The 19,088-nt window shown below is 46.8% G+C and overlaps 1 protein-coding gene across 5 annotated transcripts in view; it reads left to right on the top strand.

The window, feature by feature from the left end:
• Nucleotides 1–19,088, top strand: part of LOC124613920 (neurexin-1) — a 2,081,056-nt gene that overhangs the window by 125,381 nt on the left and 1,936,587 nt on the right. For 4 of the 5 annotated variants that reach the window (XM_047142674.1, XM_047142673.1, XM_047142671.1 and 1 more), the window contains exon 2: nucleotides 5,189–5,233. The exons of the other annotated variant lie outside the window; for it this stretch is intronic. In XM_047142674.1, the coding sequence (XP_046998630.1) occupies nucleotides 5,189–5,233 (45 nt within the window). The remainder of the gene's footprint in view (nucleotides 1–5,188; nucleotides 5,234–19,088) is intronic. 5 annotated transcript variants of the gene reach the window in all.

Genomic DNA, 19,088 nt, shown 5'->3' with positions numbered 1-19,088 from the left:
GGCCGGATGCTATCTCTTTGGTCCTTCCTTAGGCTTTGGAAAAGCTGCCTTGCTGCACGTTTGGAACACCAGCTGGTCGTTCCGCCTGTGATTCAGAATGCCAGGAGAAACGGGGGACCTCTCTCGTTATCAGAAGCGAGAGGTCAGTCTGGACTGTCAATCCATTTGACTTGTTTCATCGTCAGAGTAGTTGCTGGACGCACCAGGGCAAGCGAGAGCATCGCAGCTGCCAACTGTTTCTGCTGAGTAGTGGAGCCATGTAAGCTTTCACAAATCCACGACGGACACTTCTGATGATACTCATATAATAAAGCATCCGGAGCCAACAATTTCAACTGCACTAGGATTGTTTCACATCTCCAAACAAGAAACCTTAAAAACGAACAAGATAAATTTCAAGTGACTGAAGACACGCGGTTAAAATTGCAAATAAAATTATATAATTATCACAGCTAGACTGGAAGCCTCAAGGCAAAAGTGGATAGAAAAAACATATACAAGGTTCAATACAAACGGCTGAAGGCCACAATGAAGTTTAAAAAAGTATATTACCATAACCTTTTAAGGCAGAAGGCCGCAATGTTTTCGCTGAAGGGGAAATTTTGAGAATAAGGCTTTAAGCGGCTGAAGGCCCACAATTGATTTTCCAAAAATTCAAAAATACCTTAACCTATTAGTTTTAAGTGGCCAAAAGCACACTAATTGAAAAAGTGCGCAACGAAAATAACTAAATTTAAGAATAAGGTTTTAAGCGACTGAAGGCCCACAACTGATTTTCCATAAATTCAAGATGCCTTAAACCTTTAAGTTTTAAGTGGCTGACGGGGCACTAAATGAAAAGATAGCACAACAACAGTAACTTTCAGCAAAATATCCACTTTCCAGAATTCAGACTTACTTATACGGGCTGAAGGCTCTTGATTTACATAAAACACAATAAAACTTTTTCTTTTAAAGCATTGGCTATAATAGATTACCAACAGACCATTAAACACCCATGAAAAGGACAGTATAGGCAACGGCATTCACACCCCTCCAGGGGGGTGGGGAGGGGGGGGGGGCTGCCCTCGAAACATTAACATTAACATAGGTGAGACAGGTGGTGGACCCAACTACACTTGATCTGTCGGTAACCCAACCAAGAGACAGTCACAGACCAACTGACCAAACGACTTGATAGCCACCAATCGGTACATGAAAACTTAAAGACCGAAATGTTATGGACGCGATTATCCACAATGAAATATGTATTAAGCTGCCAAAATTACACATTGTGTTTGACAGCGACAACAGGTGAAGAAAGGACACTGCCTGAAATTAAATTAGTGGCCAGGACATGTAACCAGAACACTAACGGCCACAAGGCAGAAAATTCCGCTGGTGAACTTGAATCGTAGTGAACCAATATAGTTAATTCCACCGCACGGCAGCTCAATTTCATCACTACAAACACTCGGTGTTGCTCACAGGAAAAGCTCCCCAACAGCGAACCACCGAAACGAACGAGACAACAGGAACAGACGTGGCTTAGGTACTCAAGCCACCGCTCAACTTTGACGTCCTGGGTCGGTCAGCCAAGAAGCTCGTAGCTATTGGACAGCTCCACATACTCTCTGACAATGCGCAGGACTGCCAGCAGACGCAGCCAACTGCGCCACGTGGAGATATCCTCCTTGGTCCTCACCAACCGACCGACCCCCTTCAGAATGCCGAGAAAATACACAACCTGAGAAACACTTGAACGAATACCTGAACGATATCCAACAGTAACAAAGCACGCACGAAGAGAAACTGGGAGTCGATGCACACACACACACACACACACAATGACTGGGAAGTAATAGCAGTCGAGCAAAGGTACTACGAGGGGGGATATATTGATACGCACTGCTAGCGCCGCTCACGATCAGGCAATGCAGCAACTCAGTGACAGTAGTAATTTCAGTTAACGTAGTGAGGTGGAAGTACATTAAAAACAGGGTGTAAAATACATGATGGCGGGAACATGAGGCACGCATGCCTGAATAACCACTATTTCTTTAGATTATGTTGCTAATGAAATTTCTTCCTGGGTATAAAATGTCGACTTTGGGTTCATTTAGCAATCAAAAATTAATTTAAATCTGGCAGGAGGTTGTTATCATTAAGATAATTGTGTCCGGTTATGTGAGTTCCTGCGCGCTAACGATTGCCTGATAGTGAGGTTTATGTATGCCTGTAACGCGTTGCAGTAGTAATATGTAAATAATAAATCGACAAATTATGATTGCTTGCGCCAGTTGAAAATTGTTTGTTAAGTGTTACGGTGTCCACGTTGTGCAGGGACCCCCTGTCGACCGGACCTCACACTCCTGCATAAGTTAGCTGGCCGGCATCTGACAGAGAAGGCGGCTCGCAGAGCACTGCGCCGGCCACTTCTCGGGTAGGAAACTTTTCCGGAGACGAAAATTTCGTCTATTTGGAAAAACAAAAATTTCAAACCTAATTAAAATTAGCACAGGTTTCTGACGTGCTAGGAGACGTTAGATAGAACTATACCGAGAATTTTAGGATTTCTACGTGATTTTTTACGGAAAGCTGTTATTGTTCATGTCTACTGTGAGTTAAATATCGACAGAATTGTAAACCAAAACGCTTTTGCCGAAGCTTATAAAATGCGAACGCAATGTGTCACGAAATGCGGTAAAGGATTGTCGTCAAATGAGGTATTTTACTAATCAACGAGAAAAGATAATTCAGTGTGTTCAGTAGTTTTGAAAGAATTGGTTTTTGTTATACTCGGAGACACCGTAGGTAAAATTAAATACTTTAGAACATACTCACCAAAAAGCAGAAGCGTCGTGTCGTCGTCAGGCACACACAAGAAGTAGAGAGAATATGCTGGATTTCGGAGTAATCCTTCTTCGAGCTAGAGACCAAACATACACAGAAATCACTCACACATACAGACACACACTCAAACACGCGCATAAACACGCCCGTGCCCCTACGTGGCGCTGGCTAGACACGTAATGCTTGTGCTGCATTTTGGCAAATGGATTAGGCTGTAGGGTAGGGAGAGTAGGGAGGGTCGAGGGGCAGAGAGGCTGGAGGCAGGGCGAGGGTTCTGGGTGGGTAGATATGGCTCGGAGGGAGGCAGCCGGTTTGTCAGGCAGGGAAGTGGCAGTGGCAGGGGGGGTTGGCAGGTGCACGGGGCAGGCGAGTGACGCACGGCTGGCAGCGAAGCGCAATGGAGGCTGTACGAGGAGGTCAGTTGTGAGGACCTCGCAGCATGGAGCAAGGGGAAACTGCTGCCTGACGGCTGAGGGACAGTGGGCTACCACAGAGACCGAAACGAGGACGATTACGAAAGCAGAGGACGTGTTGCAAGGCTAATTCCCATCTGCATAGTTAAGAGAAGCTGGTGGTGGAGTTAAGGATTTAGATGGCCCGAGCTGTGAAGCTACCATCGAAAGTGAGCGTATTATGCTCTGCCGCACATTGTGCCGTGAGGTGGTCAAGTTTTCTCTTAGCGACAGTTTGGCATTGCCCATCCATCCTGGTGGACAGCTGGTTAATAGTCAAACCGACATAAGAAACTGTGGAGTGTTGAGACAGCAGATTTGGTGTATGGCATGGCAGATTTCACAGGTGGCTTCTACTCTGATGGGGTACAGCAGGTCTGTGACTGGAGTACAGCAGGGAGTGCTGGGCGGGTGCATTGGGCAGGTCTTGCACCTCGATATACCAGAAGGATACGATCCCTGTGACAAAGGCTTGGGAGTGGAAGCAGTTTAGGGATGGACTACGATGTTGTATAGGTTGGGCACTCGATGGAACACCAATGTAGGAAGGGTTGAATGTCTCTCATTTCAGGGCAGGATGAGAAATAAGCAAAGCCCTGGTGAAGGATACGGTTCACTCAGTCCACTACAACACGATACTGGATGATGGGGCGGGTCTGCTTTCTAGGTGATTCTTGACGGTGGTGGAAGGAGTGGAAGACCAAAGTTAGAGACTCTCCCAATCCAGTTACTTGGCACTTGCTACTCTAGACCTGTAACAGACTTATTGCACTTCACCAGAGGCCAGGTCACCAGTGAAAGCAGCTATGTCATACACCAAACGTACTGTAAATACTGCACACTTTTTTTATGTCAGTATAACTTTATTTCGCTGTCCACCAGGACAAACGGCTACTGACGAACTGTCACTGAGACTAAGTTGAGCACCCTGTGGAACAACGAGCAGCTGAGCATTATATGCTCAATTTGAATGGCTGCTTCACGACCCAGGCCATCTACACCCTTCCCTAGACCACCAGCTTCTCTGAACTGTGCAGGTGACAGCTATCCTAGCGACACGTCCTCTGCTTGTTTCAATCTCTTGTCTCCCCACCCTCCATGTGACGGTTTCCCCTCAGTCCGACCTGTCAGTCCCTCACCTTCAGCATGCGCAGCTCCCCACAGTCTCTACGAACCGTGCATCACTTGTCTAGCCCGAGCACCTGCTGACAAACCGGCTGCCTCCCAGTGAGCTACTAGGCCTCACTCTCCTTCTACCCTCCCTACCCCAGACAACCCCAACCCAGCCTAGTCCAATTACTGAAACGCATCACAGGTATTGTGTGTCCAGCCAGCGCCATGTAGGGGCCTAGGTGTGTGTGTGTGTGTGTGCATTCGTTTATATATGTGTGTGATTTTTGTTTGTACTCGTACTCTAGCTTGAAAAAGTATTGCTCCGAAACTGGCAAATGTTCTTTTTTGTGTGTCAGGGGACGACGACCTAATGCCTCTGCTTTTTGGTGAGTGGTTTTCTTTAGCCTAAAGTATTGGCGTTCTGCCAGAACTCTGCTACTGGGTAAAATGAAAGTCTTTTGAGCGATGCATATCGCGGAAGAAGCGGAACTCTCGGGCTGCCTGCGGAGAGTACCTATAGCGACGACGGCAGAACTTTGGACGCCAAGTGTCAGACGCCAACTAATTTCAAGTGGATTGTAGGTGCGGAGCAGTCATCGTGTTAGCTAGGTTGGTGAGGTGGGCGCTGGGCAGGCAGCAGTAGTGTGGAGGCGGTAGTGTAGAGTAGTGTAGGCGAGGCGAGGTGAGGTGAGGTGAGGTAGGTAGCTGCGCGCCGCCGCCGCCGCCGCCGCGCCGCGGCCACGTGACCTGACCGGACAAGTGACGGTGACGGGGCTATTTGTGTGTTGCAGTGCGGCGGCTTCCACTGCGCAGGCGCGCCGGGCCGCTCGGCCAGGGTGAGTCAGCCACACTTGTACTCTCTGCTCTACTCTACTCTACTGTATTATACTGTACTCTAGTACACGCGTTGCGTTTCACCGCACCCTCCCGCACTCGCTTCCAGACAAGTGTGTCAAATGTGTGTACTTGTAAACTGTAGTGGCACCGCACAGCGCGTTGCAACGAGTATGGCTTCCAGCTTCTTGTAACAACGTAAAATAAAATTAAATAGACCTGTAACCAATTTAAAAAAAATTTCAGTGATTTTGTCTCAAGGACGAGAATGCTGGCTGGCCTAGCTGCCGGAGAGCTCGGCGCAGTCTGTCTGTGTGGTTACTGCTGACACCGTTCTTACAGAAGGATGTGAGACAGCGGTGAGACAGACACTGAACGCGTATTCGCGACTTCACCCGTACTGGTGGCCTCCAGGTTACGGTTAATCCTCGAAGTGAGATACCCGGAGATTTCGGACTGGCAGCCAGATGACGTCGGCACTTTACCACAATATTTCGGCAGACAGCCGTGCAACCATCTTCGTATGCGCTGTCGATATCTTTCCCCAATCCGAGCTCGTGATACACCTTCAATGACATTATCGACGTCGGGACGTTAAACCTTAATTTTATTTCCTTTTCCTCTCCATTCGCATCTTTATCTCTCTGTGTCGGTTTTACTGTAAGAGAATCTGGAAGAGGAAAGGCCGGAGAGAAACCCGCCCTAAGATAGCCTGATAGAAGGAAGAGGATTACTTTTCGGTAGTTCCGTACGTAATGGTTGCAGGTGTTTTAACTTCACGTTTCATCTATTTGTTAAATGCTGACTTGGACAAGTTGGCCAACAAACTCATTCTGTGAGATGGATTGCGGTTCCATATGCTGAGACAGTCGTCTGTGCAGCTACAAACTGATTCGTAATTTTTGTGTCTGCTGAGAGTCTGTGTCAGTTGTGGTCCTATGATCTGGACATGTTAATATTCCACCTCCGCCCACTCTGGGTCCACAGCAATCTGTAAACCGAACACCTATGAAGGTGTGTGTTTTCGATCCTTTACATCATCAGATATTTTTCCACTGTTACACTTTCTCCGTAGTCTCTGATTTTGCAGCGTGTGGCACTGCTAGACCTTTTGAATTTCTGTTAGGAAGCGAAGATGTGTCTATTACATGAGTGGCGGAATGGCAGGAGAGACGGAGCTACTCCTTCGTGGCGAGCAATAAGATACCACCGTCTAGAAGATTGGTCTTTGACTCGACAGCCGTAATTTGGAGAGAACGACTTGAACGTTATTCCGTCAGAATGCGAAGTAGTGAAGAGAAAAAGCTTCGAATACTGTAGACTGTGAAGCTCTGTTGTGTTGCATTAGTCGTCTGCAATGACAAAATTGCTTTTTTGTGAGATACAGCTCAGGTAAGAATGTGTGTTTGTCTGATACCATGTTGTCACGTTAGTCGATAGTAGCTTATCACATTAGTCAGGCTTAGTATGTTTAATAAACTGTAACTTAAACATTAAAAGTGCAATTTTCTGCATGCCAGCTTTTGAATGCGTAGACTGTCGTTGGATGTTACGGGACAAGGATCCGCGCCAGAACTGCGACTTTAGGGAGCAGAGGAACTTGTGGTAGAATGCATGGTGAATCTAAACGCTTCGCCTAAGGGCGGGCAGATAACTTCAGTACTTTAGTAAATGACAGAATAGTGAAACGCTATCGTGCACTTGGTGCAGGGTTTGTCTAGCGACAGGCGTGCAGGAAACTGGCGGGTGGCCGGTGTGCGCACGTGCAGAGCCGCTGCCGGAGACACCTGCTGGCCAGCGGCCCATTTTACTGGCGTCGACGGCGACGGGTACTCGGTGTCTCTTCCAGCCGGCGCTCACTGTTCACCTGTCCCACCACTCACTGCCGCTTTCTCCGCCTCGGACCAGAGTACCTTACGCAAAGATCCAAAGTGCGGTGGCCTTGTGGAGGGGATCCCGTTCACGTGGCGTTAATCCCGTAGATTTCTGCCTGCGGGGACATTTAACAATCATCTGTAAACACAATGAGCATCTCCTGTACTGCAACGGACAGATGGCTATCTTACGTTGCAATGTCCACGACAAGGATTTGTTTCCGGACATCATAGAATTTTTTTCTAGTTTTGATAACTACTATCTCCGGTAAGAATATAAGACACTTCAAAACATCACAGCGTATTTGTTCCTACATTACGCAAGCCTTTATTTTTAAAATTCAATGGACTAGTCAGTGTCTGTAACATAGGGTAGTCTTTAGAAAAGTGCTCCAGCAATCTGAATATCTGCTTGTCTATAAGGATTTCTCTTTCTGCTCATTGCCGTTAGTCAGGTCAATTTTACGACAGAGAAATTTGAAGTACATATTTTAACATGTAAATTACAGCTAAAAGATTAATACATTGAAGCTGGGAATTCTGACACCATAGTACGCCAGAAGTTCTAGGTACGCTGCTGTGCACGATACGCCTTATGCAGTGGACTGCGTGGAAGCAAGACCGGTTCGAGAAACAGGTACGTCAAACCACGTTCCTAAAACATAGTGAAGACAGAAATATGATGACAAACTGGTATACCCATTATCCCTTTAAAATATACCCTTTTACACAGTAGCAAACTATAATTCGCAAGATTGACACTTTCTGCGTTTGCGGTTTATTCTGCTCACCCAGAGTCTCCCTTCCGTTCACTGACGTATGACATGCTGATCAGACATGGAGATTGCCACTTTTATTCTCCAAGTCTTATTCGCACCTGCGTAACATTCCTCGCTTCACTGAATCGTTGCGTGACGTGCTATCCGCGGCGAACGCTCTACGGTGTAAGTGTGTGGTATACGGGTGACTACGGTGTACGACGCGCATTATTCGCTTTTAGAAGCCGCCGAAAACTGTCGTTACAAGCCCTGGTAAACAGGGTGCGAAACGGGGTAGGAGCTAGCTCGGTAATCAGGTCTGCAGCGTTAATATTAGTTACCATAACAATGCACTTGTCGTACATTGTGCGAAGTAGTGTGTTTATAAATAAGCCTCCAATTTTCGGTTGTGAAGCAAGTTTGAGGTTTTCATTAGTTGCGAGTTTTTGAGTCAAACAAAGGAGTCGAGGCAGTGGAGGCAATACAAAATACTTGCGTCTCTTCCTGGGAAGTAGCCTTAGAGATATAATCGGAATAAAATAGCTATGCCTGCTGATTTGACATTAGTGATTGCCGACGATCCCGAAATAAAACCAACGGGCGTAGATCAGGGCCTTCTTGATGGCATATTCCAGTGCCTGTGCATGGACGTCCGAAGGAGCAGCCACTGCGGCGACTACGGCGTCATGAAACACGCGCCAGTGTGGACAGCCATCAGCTGTAGAATAGAATGACGACAATGAAAGTCTGTGCCGGATTTGCCGCTTATCGCCAGCGACCGTCGCCTCACCGTTTGGCTATCCGATACGACTCACGGCCAGGCCTTAACTTCCGTATGTCGTTAGCCTGTATTCATACATTACATCCATCATGTGTATTCACGTACAAGGGTGACATTTTACTTCAAAGTCGCATGCCCCGTGTCGGTGGATAAATACGACACTGCGGCGCCTTTGTCATTAGGAGGAGTCACGGTACGAGGTTGTTTCGGAGGTGCATGCGTGGGCCTGGCCGTGAGCCGTACTCGGATAGCCAGATGGTGAGCCGACCCCCCGCGATTAGCGGCAGAACCGGGTTCCAGTCCCCAGCCGGCACAGGGTTTCACTGTCCTCATTCCGTCCTACAGCTGATGGTTCTCCATATTCACAACTCTGAGTACATTTCATTTATTCCTTGATGCTGTATTCTGTCAGGAACAATTTTAGTCGATTCGAGATTTAGCTATTACAGCGGGTTGTGTCCAATCAGATGTTATACGACTTCCTTATTTCAGGCGCAGTGTAAGAATGTCCGGTCCCCAGAACCTGGATTTTGCAACCGAACGCACCACTAAAATCACAAGGTAACCGTCTGAGTACGTTTCCTCATCGTCAATTACGTATTGGGCAGCGTAGGTTATTCCTATCCGTAACTGTGCCTGCGGAATAAAACTAGTTGCTGTACGTAAAGAGCAGACAGGGTGGACTCTAGTAAAAAATCCACACCTCCACCCACAGAGTATGATGTTGATACAGATCTGCAGAGGAGGCGTATGCTACGAACTGCTTCCCGCGTACATAATCACAAGTGCTGACGCCTATTTCCGAAGGTAGGCAGCGCTAAACGTACTGTGACGACTACTTCTAGCAAATTTCTAATTTCCTCATTATTTAAAATAAAATTATTTTTCAGGACACACTCTCCGATAATTTGAATCAGAATAACACCTGGCAATGTACTGTACCTATTACCTTTAGGTGTAGTGCTCCAAAAGACGTATGCACTGTGCGACCTCAATCAGGCTAGGGTCGTACAACCTGCGCAGACGCTCGGTTTCGTTCCTCCACTGCCTCCGTAGCTGGGGTCGCTAACGTGTTACAGTTGCTATCAGACCGCTCGACATTGTCGGGATTAAATGTAAACCGCTCTGTGGTATGACTCTGGAGATATTAACGCTCCTGGCACTTTTTGCTTAAGCTGTGCCCTATCATTCTGTAGCTGCCATCAACAACAAAGACAAACCCCGGAGCCTTTCCTTCTGGCAAGAGTCCCCACGCGATGGTACAAAAGTGGCCCCACCCGGCTAGGGACGCCCGATGTGTCGAGGAAGTTCAGAGTTCTCTAAGAATGTAATTGAAGTCATAGCGATTGTAAAGGAAATGGAAGATATGATGATACGAGTTCGGAATAGAATAGGAATTTTCATTACAGGTGTTAGGTGTTACAGACGTTGAACAGCGTACGACGTACAGCGGAAATTCGGTGAGCCACGGGGTAAAAAATGTGGACAGATAAGGCATCTGGATCGGGATTTGCAGGTAAAAGCCTAAGAAGAGACGTAATCAGTGGATGTGGGATGGGAATAGTAATCCATCGTTAAAAAACACAGAGGGATCTGTAGCTGCCACGCCACACTTCCAGAAAATGTAAGTACAACCAAAATGTTTATAGTGACGGAATTTTGCTTACGTAGCGTAGAGGGTGGAAGAAAACGTATACGTGGGTACGCAGGTGCGCATAACATTTCTGGACCTCACGGGCAAAAAGAGCTTGGGACCGCCCCAATGTAAGCTACCAGTAAGCTAAGTAGATGGAAACGATATTGGTGCTAGCGTTGATGAATTTTCAGGATGGTTACAGCACAATTTTACGGCTAGATTTCTCATTTGAACATCACGTTAAATTGACCTTGATTCACAGGTGACAGAACTCGATGGGTCGTTGTTCCATTGGGGAGGGGGACTGCTGACAATGCCGCAACTTTTACGAATCGCCGATGGGGAAGCACTTAGACTGCGTGCACGACTAGTAAGGATCAGTTTGTGACGTGTGTGGGTCGTCTGGGTAGAACGGCTCGCACACATCGTATTAGGTTCGGCTGTTCCGAGATGGGAAGAGGAACTGTGACAGTGCAAAGAAATTAGTGACACACGAACCTACACTTTATCTGGCTGCGATACTGGAACAACCCGCTGGATGCGCTTGCGGACGGAGACAGCCCGGCAACGGCCTGTCATGGCGACCATTACTCAATACCGTGGTAACAAGACTATGTCGTTCATAGCCAAACAATAACTGGCAAACGGGGTATCAAAGTGACCAGCGTGAGGGCTAGTTTCTCATGAAAGTATTTAACTGCTTGAAAGTAATCAGGGTAATTAATGAAAATTTAGCCGGCCGGAGTGGCCGAGCGGTTCTAGGCGCTACAGTCTGGAACCGCGCGACCGCTACGGTCGCAGGTTCGATCCTGCCTCGGGCATGGATGTGTGTGATGTCCTTAGGTTAGTTAGGTTTAAGTAGTTCTAAGTTCTAGGGGACTGATGACGTCACAAGTTAAGTCCCATAGTGCTCAGAGCCATTTGAACCATTTCTTGCGATATGGTAGCACGAGGTATGGAAAAACTACCGTTAGATAAACGTAGGAACTAATCTGCCACTAAACGTATTTAGTGGAGCCACAGAAAAAACGACGATTTAGGTAAAGCGTGGTATTTTGTAAGCGACCGTTGTATGCTTACAGGAAATAGATGGTGAGCGGGTACTGTTTGTCGAATAGATGATTTTGGGACCGGTTACATGGAACTGTCTGAGAGACTGAAACCACAAATTTGATGTTCATTCAGGAAGACGATTTAGACAGAGCGAATTCTTACCGTAAGCTTAAGCGTGCCACCAATCTAATTGCATTACGGGGAATGTAGCACATTTGAAAGGAGCAGAGAAGTTATTGGTGGGTCATTGGTAGAATATAAGGATCTTCCTTGTCCTCGCAGGTCTTTGCCAGCATAAAATATTGACTACGAATGACCCTCCGAAATCAACTCATTGTCTGCGAATTCTTTGACATCAGTTGCATTAGGTATAGATTTGCTACGAAATAGTGACATACAAAAATTTATGCCACACTCGGACTCGAACTCAGATTTCATGATTATCGTATGTTGTTCCCTGAACCACTTTTTTTATGGAAAATGGATGAGGTGGTTGGGTGGCGGAGGGGTGGGCAGGGGTCGCAACTGGAGGCCTGGCCACGATGTCTCTTCCCTCCTATTCCTGACGATGTGCTATAAGGGATGCAATGGTTTTATTGTTTTTATTTTTTGTATTTAATTAATTAATTTGGTTTTTAAGCAGTAAGTAACTGAAACTAATAAGTAAACTCGGTGCGTCGAATCGGGGACACACATAACTGAAAACATACTAATAGTTGCAGCAAACGGCAAAAAGAAAGAGACCAAAGTGTGACTCTAAGGAAGCTATTAAATAAAACCTAAGGGTGGAATCCGTACCCGTCTTGCACCGGATGGGACACAAAAACTGCGAGGAACCTTTCGCACTGGGGACGAACAGAGGAAAGTGGGCAAATACTGCTATATAGTGCGAGCGGTCACAACGAAACTCTCCATCTGCTGTATCATCCAGGTATGACTTCTCGCAATCACCGAGGTAGATCCCACGTTGCACCGTGTAGTGCTCTATCATCGTCTTGTAAGTTTTTGCTTCTCTTACCCGTGATGATCCAGCTGCGTGGAGGGTCGTGGAACGCACTCCACAAATAAATGGAAAAATATTGTCGATACTTTGCGTTACGGAGGATCTTGCAATGTCGTTCCTGCAAATAGTTCCAAAAGTCTAAAGCGTTCTTAGTGCCGCTCTGCATACTGACATGCTGTCACTGATGGTGGAAAAGGATCAACACTGGTGGGCTGAATTCCCCTGCGTGTCGTCCAACTTGATGGGCAAGGAGTTTTCCTCACCGTCGTCCGCCCAGTCACCATGAAATACCGTCGGCTGTTGGTGGCTGCTGGTGGCTGCTGCGGCACTCGGCACACTCCTTCAGCGCCACTGGCTGGTACTCGGCATGTGATCCTGCTGCTCTGTGGGGTCTGAGGGACTGAAGCTGCCACCGTGGCTACCTGTTGTGTGAGATGTTACTGCGGCCCCTGTACCGCCGGTACCGTCGTCGGAGTGGCCACAGTCCATGTCAGACGTTCGCTGCAAGCACTCGTCCGATGGAGCACGCCGCCGTCTCTTGTGTTTCCGCGGGGAACGCTGTTTACGGACGTGTGTTTCAGTATCCGAATGTGGGTGGATCTCTTCAGCTGCTCCGGTGTCTGGAGGAAAAGCCGCTGTCGGCACAACCCGTGGGTCAATGTCCAACCTGTCATCTGTGCTTTCTTGCAAGGTCGGTCGGTGATTATACTCAGGAGGGGGCGCCGTGGTAGAGGCCGGATCCGGTGTTGCAGAATCCATCGTGGCCTCGCTATCGGGGGCGGCTATCGGACGAATGTGGTCAGCATCGGAAAGGGTTGCCGCCCGTGCAACCCTGGCATAATTGAGAGGAAGGGTTGTCACCATAGAAGCAGGCATAGATTCAACTGTCGGGATTTGAAGAAGCCATCGTTGGAGACAACCCGTGTTCCGTCATACATAATAATCGCCCTATATTCGCCAGTGACAAGATAGGACGGTACATGTTTTGTCAGTTCAATTTTGATGTGTCGCATCCCATTAATAACCGGGTAAGTTGTAAAGGTGGTCCATTTTTCGTCACATAGCTCACCACTCTGCCGTAGGGCTGGAAAGCCGCGGTGACTACGTCCGGTGGTATTTTGAATGGGATTTGGAAGACTTGTATAGTTCGTAGAGCAAGCATCGCGTTAGCAATAGAGAATGCGCCAAAATGGAGATCAAAATGTCTGAATTTAAGATCGTTCGCATGTGCGTTCATGATTCTATTGCACACCTCATCACTTACTAACTTGACGTAAACAACATTGCTCGTGATAGAGAGATGGATACCAATTATGTCCTGCGGATCAGTTTTAACGTCTTCACGTAGAAAACGTTCCACTTCAAAAGCTCATGGCCGTGCAACATCGCGTTGAAAACTGATCTTGATGATGATTTGTATGAATGTGCCATATTACGTAAATAGTCGTGAACTCTAAACTAGTCCGACGAGGTAGTGTAAGGTGGGAGAATAAATGAAGGTCAGACTCGCACCTTACATGAGAGCTTTATACATCGCAATGGGAAGGTCAATATGACACCTAACTTAATTCGTCGGTACTGAGCAAATTTTCTTATCAGTATATAGTGCAAAAAACGGTGACACTCAATCGACGGTAATTAACACACCATTCCTATAATGCATGTTTGAACGGAAGATGAAAGAAACAGCGAGAGGCATTTTAGTTTGGAATTCAGAGGGACGAGGGCAAAAGCGAGGCCGCGCTGCAGGGGGTACCACGGAAACATGTCATTTCAACTTACACAGCTGTCTTCAATCCTTGAATAAGTAAACTACAAATATTGCATCTTACGGTAGTAAACGCCGGCCGGAGTGGCCGAGCGGTTCTAGGCGCTACAGTCTGGAACCGCGCGATCGCTACGGTCGCAGGTTCGAATCCTGCCTCGGGCATGGATGTGTGTGATGTCCTTAGGTCAGTTAGGGTGAAGTAGTTCTAAGTTCTAGGGGACTGATGACCTCAGAAGTTAAGTCCCAAAGTGGTCAGAGCCATTTGAACCATTTGAACAGTAGTAAACAACTACGGACACTCGCGACCGCGCGGTGGGGACGTAATGAGGCGCAGCGCTGCGAAAAGCAGGAGCGTTGGATACGTACAGGAGTTAGATTGTGAGCAGGTAGTGTTTGTCGAGATAGATAATTTTGGGACCGGTTACATGGAATCGTCCAAGATGTTGAACCCACAGATTTGGAGAGAGCGAATTCTTACCGTTAAGCCGTCCACCAATCTAATTGCATTACGGGGAAGGTAGCACATTTGAAAGGAGCAGATATGTTAGTGGTGGGTCATTGGTAGAATATAAGGATCTGCCTAGTTGTCGCAGGACTTTGCCAGCATACGATGTGCTCCGAAATTAACTCATTGTCTGCGAGTTCTGTGACATCAGTTGTATCAGGCATAGATTTGCTACTCAACAGTGACATATAAACATTTGTGCCACACTGGTACTCGAATCTGGATTTCATGATTGTGTACTGTTGCCTAAACCATTTTTGATTTTGATCTTATTTTGTCCGTTATTGTTCGTTTTATTTGCTCGGAGCGGACGTCCCCTGACGCTTGGTCAAGTTCATCGATAAGCCATTGAGTGAATCTTTTTTTATTACGGAAGGCAGCTAACCCCCTGACCGACATGCTGAGTTACCGTGCCGGTGCACTTACGCTGCCCGCGCACACTCCCTGGGCAGTTCCAAACTTCCGTACGTCACACTGCCTACAGCCTTCTGTCGGATTCCCAGAACAGAAAATGGGATATCAGGGAATCTACTCCTGATGCAGACAGCCAGTTGATGTCGAAAGCATTTCGCACAGCTACGGCTTGTCGACTGTGCCTGTTCTTTCAGGAGTGCATATAAATATGCAACCAGTGATGGAAGAATTTATGAATCGACAATTACTTCATGGTGTTACTGACAGAAGTACGGGTCCCGTAGAAGTGCCAGTGGTAATGATCCTAAATAAAAGTGCAAATGATACGAAAGTAGTTTAACAGGTTTATCGTACAGCTGCTTATCCAATCACAAATGTAACAGGTAATTTGGAGCAGTGCAGGTATTTTTCTACTATGTACGTGCAGAGTGGTTATCACCAGTTAGAGGCAGCACCAGAGGATTGCCCAAAGACAGTTTCCATGGTCTCACCATACTTTTATTGTCCGTAGTGAAATATGCTATTTGGATTGAAAAATGGACCAACCACGTTTCAGTGTGTCTTAAAAAAAGTACTGCAGAGTTTGAAATGCAAGAAATGTATGGATTATGTAGATGATCATCGTCTTTGTGAAGAATATGGCACAGGGTGTATTTTGAGTAAGGTAAGTGTTGAAGGAGTTGTGCACAGTGCACTTAACACTCAGTTGAGAAAATTACTACATCGTGTTAGAAGAAGTACAATGTTTAAGGCGTTTAAGTTGTCATGAGGGAGTCCAGGTGGACCACAGGGTAATAAAAGACGTACATCATTTTCTGGCACCTTGTACAGTTGCAGTCGTTCTTGGCCCTGGCTCATTATTACCGGAAGGTTCTACGAAAATCTTCATAAATAGCACAGCTACTCACTCGTCTACTGAGGAAGCGGTGAAGTTTTATTGGTCAGCAGAGTGTCAAGATGCTTACAATTAGGTGAAAGAGTTGTTCAAAACTGTTTTCCCAAATTATAAGAAAGAATTTTGCTGTTATGCAACACAAGCAGCCACGTACCTGGTTGGATATTATGTCAGAAAGTGGATGGGGTAGAACCTCGGGTCGCCTATGCCTCATGACTGCTGGCTTCAGTGGAAGAGAACCAGTCTACCACAGACAAAGACATGATAAGTCACATACTTGGCATAAAATATTTTTTATTTTATTTGTATAGAAATAAATTCAACGTAATAATGGATCATCCAGCATGAAGCGGCTATTACGTTTAGAAAAACTCATTATTCTGGTTAACATGCTGTGCAATAAAACTCAGTGTATTTGATTTTGAGGTGATTTATCAACCTAAAATTTCACCCGGGAGAGACGGTGGCTTGAGTTGGAAAATATGTCTGATACAACGAGCAGGTTCCACAATTGTGAAATGAAAAAAGGCAGAAGATACCAAAGAACACAGGAAGCTATTTGCAATGCAAACACAATTCACTGTGTAAAATAGAATGTAGTGCAAACAAAACAAAACTGTGACCTTGTTTTGACGTGTCGATTATTTTGTTTGTAGATGTATCATCTACTTTGTGAAATGGAGCGTTGGTCACGTGTATTAGCAGGCCATGGAGGTCGTGGAACAACAAAATTACATGCAGCCAAACAGTACTGGTGATGGACATGAAGCAATACGTAAAGGACAGTGACATATGCGCCACTACAAGTCGAATTAAATCGCCATTGCGCTCGACTGGAAGTCAGCAAACCGTCTGAGGTGAGCTGAACATTGCGCGTCCAATGTGGGCCGGCGCCGACGGAGAATTTTCACGTGGTAACGACAGTAGATCACTTTTCACACTTTGTACGAATGATAGCTATACCAAATCAACACCCAAACACAGAGGTACAACACTTGGTTAATAATTGGTTATTTAAGTTCAGTACTCCAGAGATGTCGATTACGAACGTAGGTACTAACTTCTTGTCAGAACTGATAACGCAGCTCTGTCATCTGTTACGAAATAGTAAATGAAGAAAAAACGTGTCACACCATAAGAAAATGGCTGAGTGGAAAGGATTCCTCGAAGAACAGTCATCATAATGAGGTGCGATATTATCTTACGTAGTAAGAACCTACAATTCAAAAACTCATGACAGTATATGTCTCTCGCCACAAGAAGTAATGTATGGAAAGAAGAGGTCACCACCATTTGATACAATGAAACCCATTGTGTGGTTGACAAGTTAATCAGTGTAGAACTTTGTGTACACCTTACGGAAAGTATGGTACCAAGTGGAAAAACCTATTACGAAGATCCTAGAAACAAAGAGAGAATGCAATAATTGAATTCCAAGTCGTAGGGCAATAGGTGATGTTGACGAGTCTTTACAAGCCGAAGGGAAAAACCTAAAAATATTATGCACGGCACATTAAAACTGCGCTGGACACTAAAACTCAGTGAATTAGCTGCTGCAGAGTGAAAATATTCGTTCTGGAATTTTGAACACTTTACCAAGGTCCGTATCAAGTTGCCAAGATAATGTTTCCAGTTAATGTAAAGTAACTACTCCATATTCGCGCAAAAGCTAGCCACGTTGACATGTTATACCCTTTCGGGGTGCATTGGAGGCTTTGCGACGATTGCCGGCGTCAGTCCCAGGAAAGGGGGAGGGGTAAGAAAGGAAAAGTGGCGCGAAAATTTGAACCAGCCGCCGTCACGCAGTACGCGCCTTCCTCGCTATACGTGCTGATGTCGAGAGGTAAGCTGACAGTAGCAGGCACCGACGGCCTGTAAGAATCCTACGTTAAAAGCGCGTGTTGAGTGAAATGGCGAACTTTATACCCATCGAAATAAAGAAGATTCTGTTAGTTACAATAGATAAGAAGACTCACGCATTGCAGGCAGCAGCAGATCTGCGCCGATGCCTGAGGGAGCAAGTTGCAGTATGTGCGAACTGTCGTGGGGACGCGTCGAACGGAACGAGTTCTTTGTTGACCGGGGGATGTGAGAGGACTCCCGCGAGACATACGTACAGCCCAGAACCTCTCTGAATGTACGATTCTGTAACCGGTACCACCTGCTGCGAACAAGGACGTTCAAAGGGAACAGAATTGTTGGAATTACTGAAAAACGCGATACTGCTAAATGGGGCTTAATGTGATATCTCGGGACCAACTTTTGTGAATCCCGCAGCGACAACAGGGACTACGGCTCCGAACCTAACGTATCCTCTGCTGTACGTACCTAGTAATCCTTCTGAAATCCTGCCAGCAAAGAGCCTAACTTAATGGAATAATATCCTCGATTTCACCATACTGAATTCCCTCGACAAGATGATAGTAGCACAGAATGGGCACATTGACGCAGAGCTGTTGATCCAGCATATTTAACAATACTGCAGTGTATCAGCACCTAGTCACGGTGATGGAAACTTTCTCGATCGCCGTCGTTGCTCGTGTAAGCTGTTTCCGTCAGTTGTCGGCGAGCCGTCCTCCATCCGATCTTCCAGTCCGTTGCCTTCCAACCCAGTGGCCCGACCACAAGGTTTGACCGAGTCACGATACGTTCTCGGTGTACCGGCCGCGTTGAACTGTGTGACGGAACGCGTAGGGAAGAAGAACGAGCAATGTATAAAGTGTAAATAGTGGTGTGAGAGAGACTGCAGAGTAGGTGCAGGGGGGATACAGCAGTGCCGTGTCGGTTAGTTGTCGATAGGTTCAGCAGCAGCCTGGAATTCTCCCATGGGACGGGAAATGTTGAGGCGTCAACCTCAGGTTCTGAAAGGTTTACGGGCCACCCATCGACGTAATTCTGAAACTGGCCGTCGAAACATGGTCGGTGCGGCACCCTGCTAGACTGCACGGTGCAGCGTTTCTACCTGCGGCTACGTGACCGTGGCTGGAGCGAGTACACGCGCTGACGGCTCTGGACTCCAGCCAGTCTCCGAGGGTCGCGGGACCGTGTCGGGGCGGGGTGCCTCCATCTTCCTAGCAGGTGCTCCGGTGCACGCTGGCCCAGCTGCGGAGCTCACTGACGAGGGAGGGCAACTTCGACACCGGCACACCGCTCCTCTGCCCCAGCGTACG

This window comes from Schistocerca americana, chromosome 4 (genome assembly GCF_021461395.2).
Source record: "Schistocerca americana isolate TAMUIC-IGC-003095 chromosome 4, iqSchAmer2.1, whole genome shotgun sequence".
In the NCBI taxonomy this organism is placed as follows: domain Eukaryota; kingdom Metazoa; phylum Arthropoda; class Insecta; order Orthoptera; family Acrididae; genus Schistocerca; species Schistocerca americana.
The sequence above is the reverse complement of the archived record's forward strand: the minus strand, read 5'-3'. Positions and strand labels throughout refer to the sequence as shown.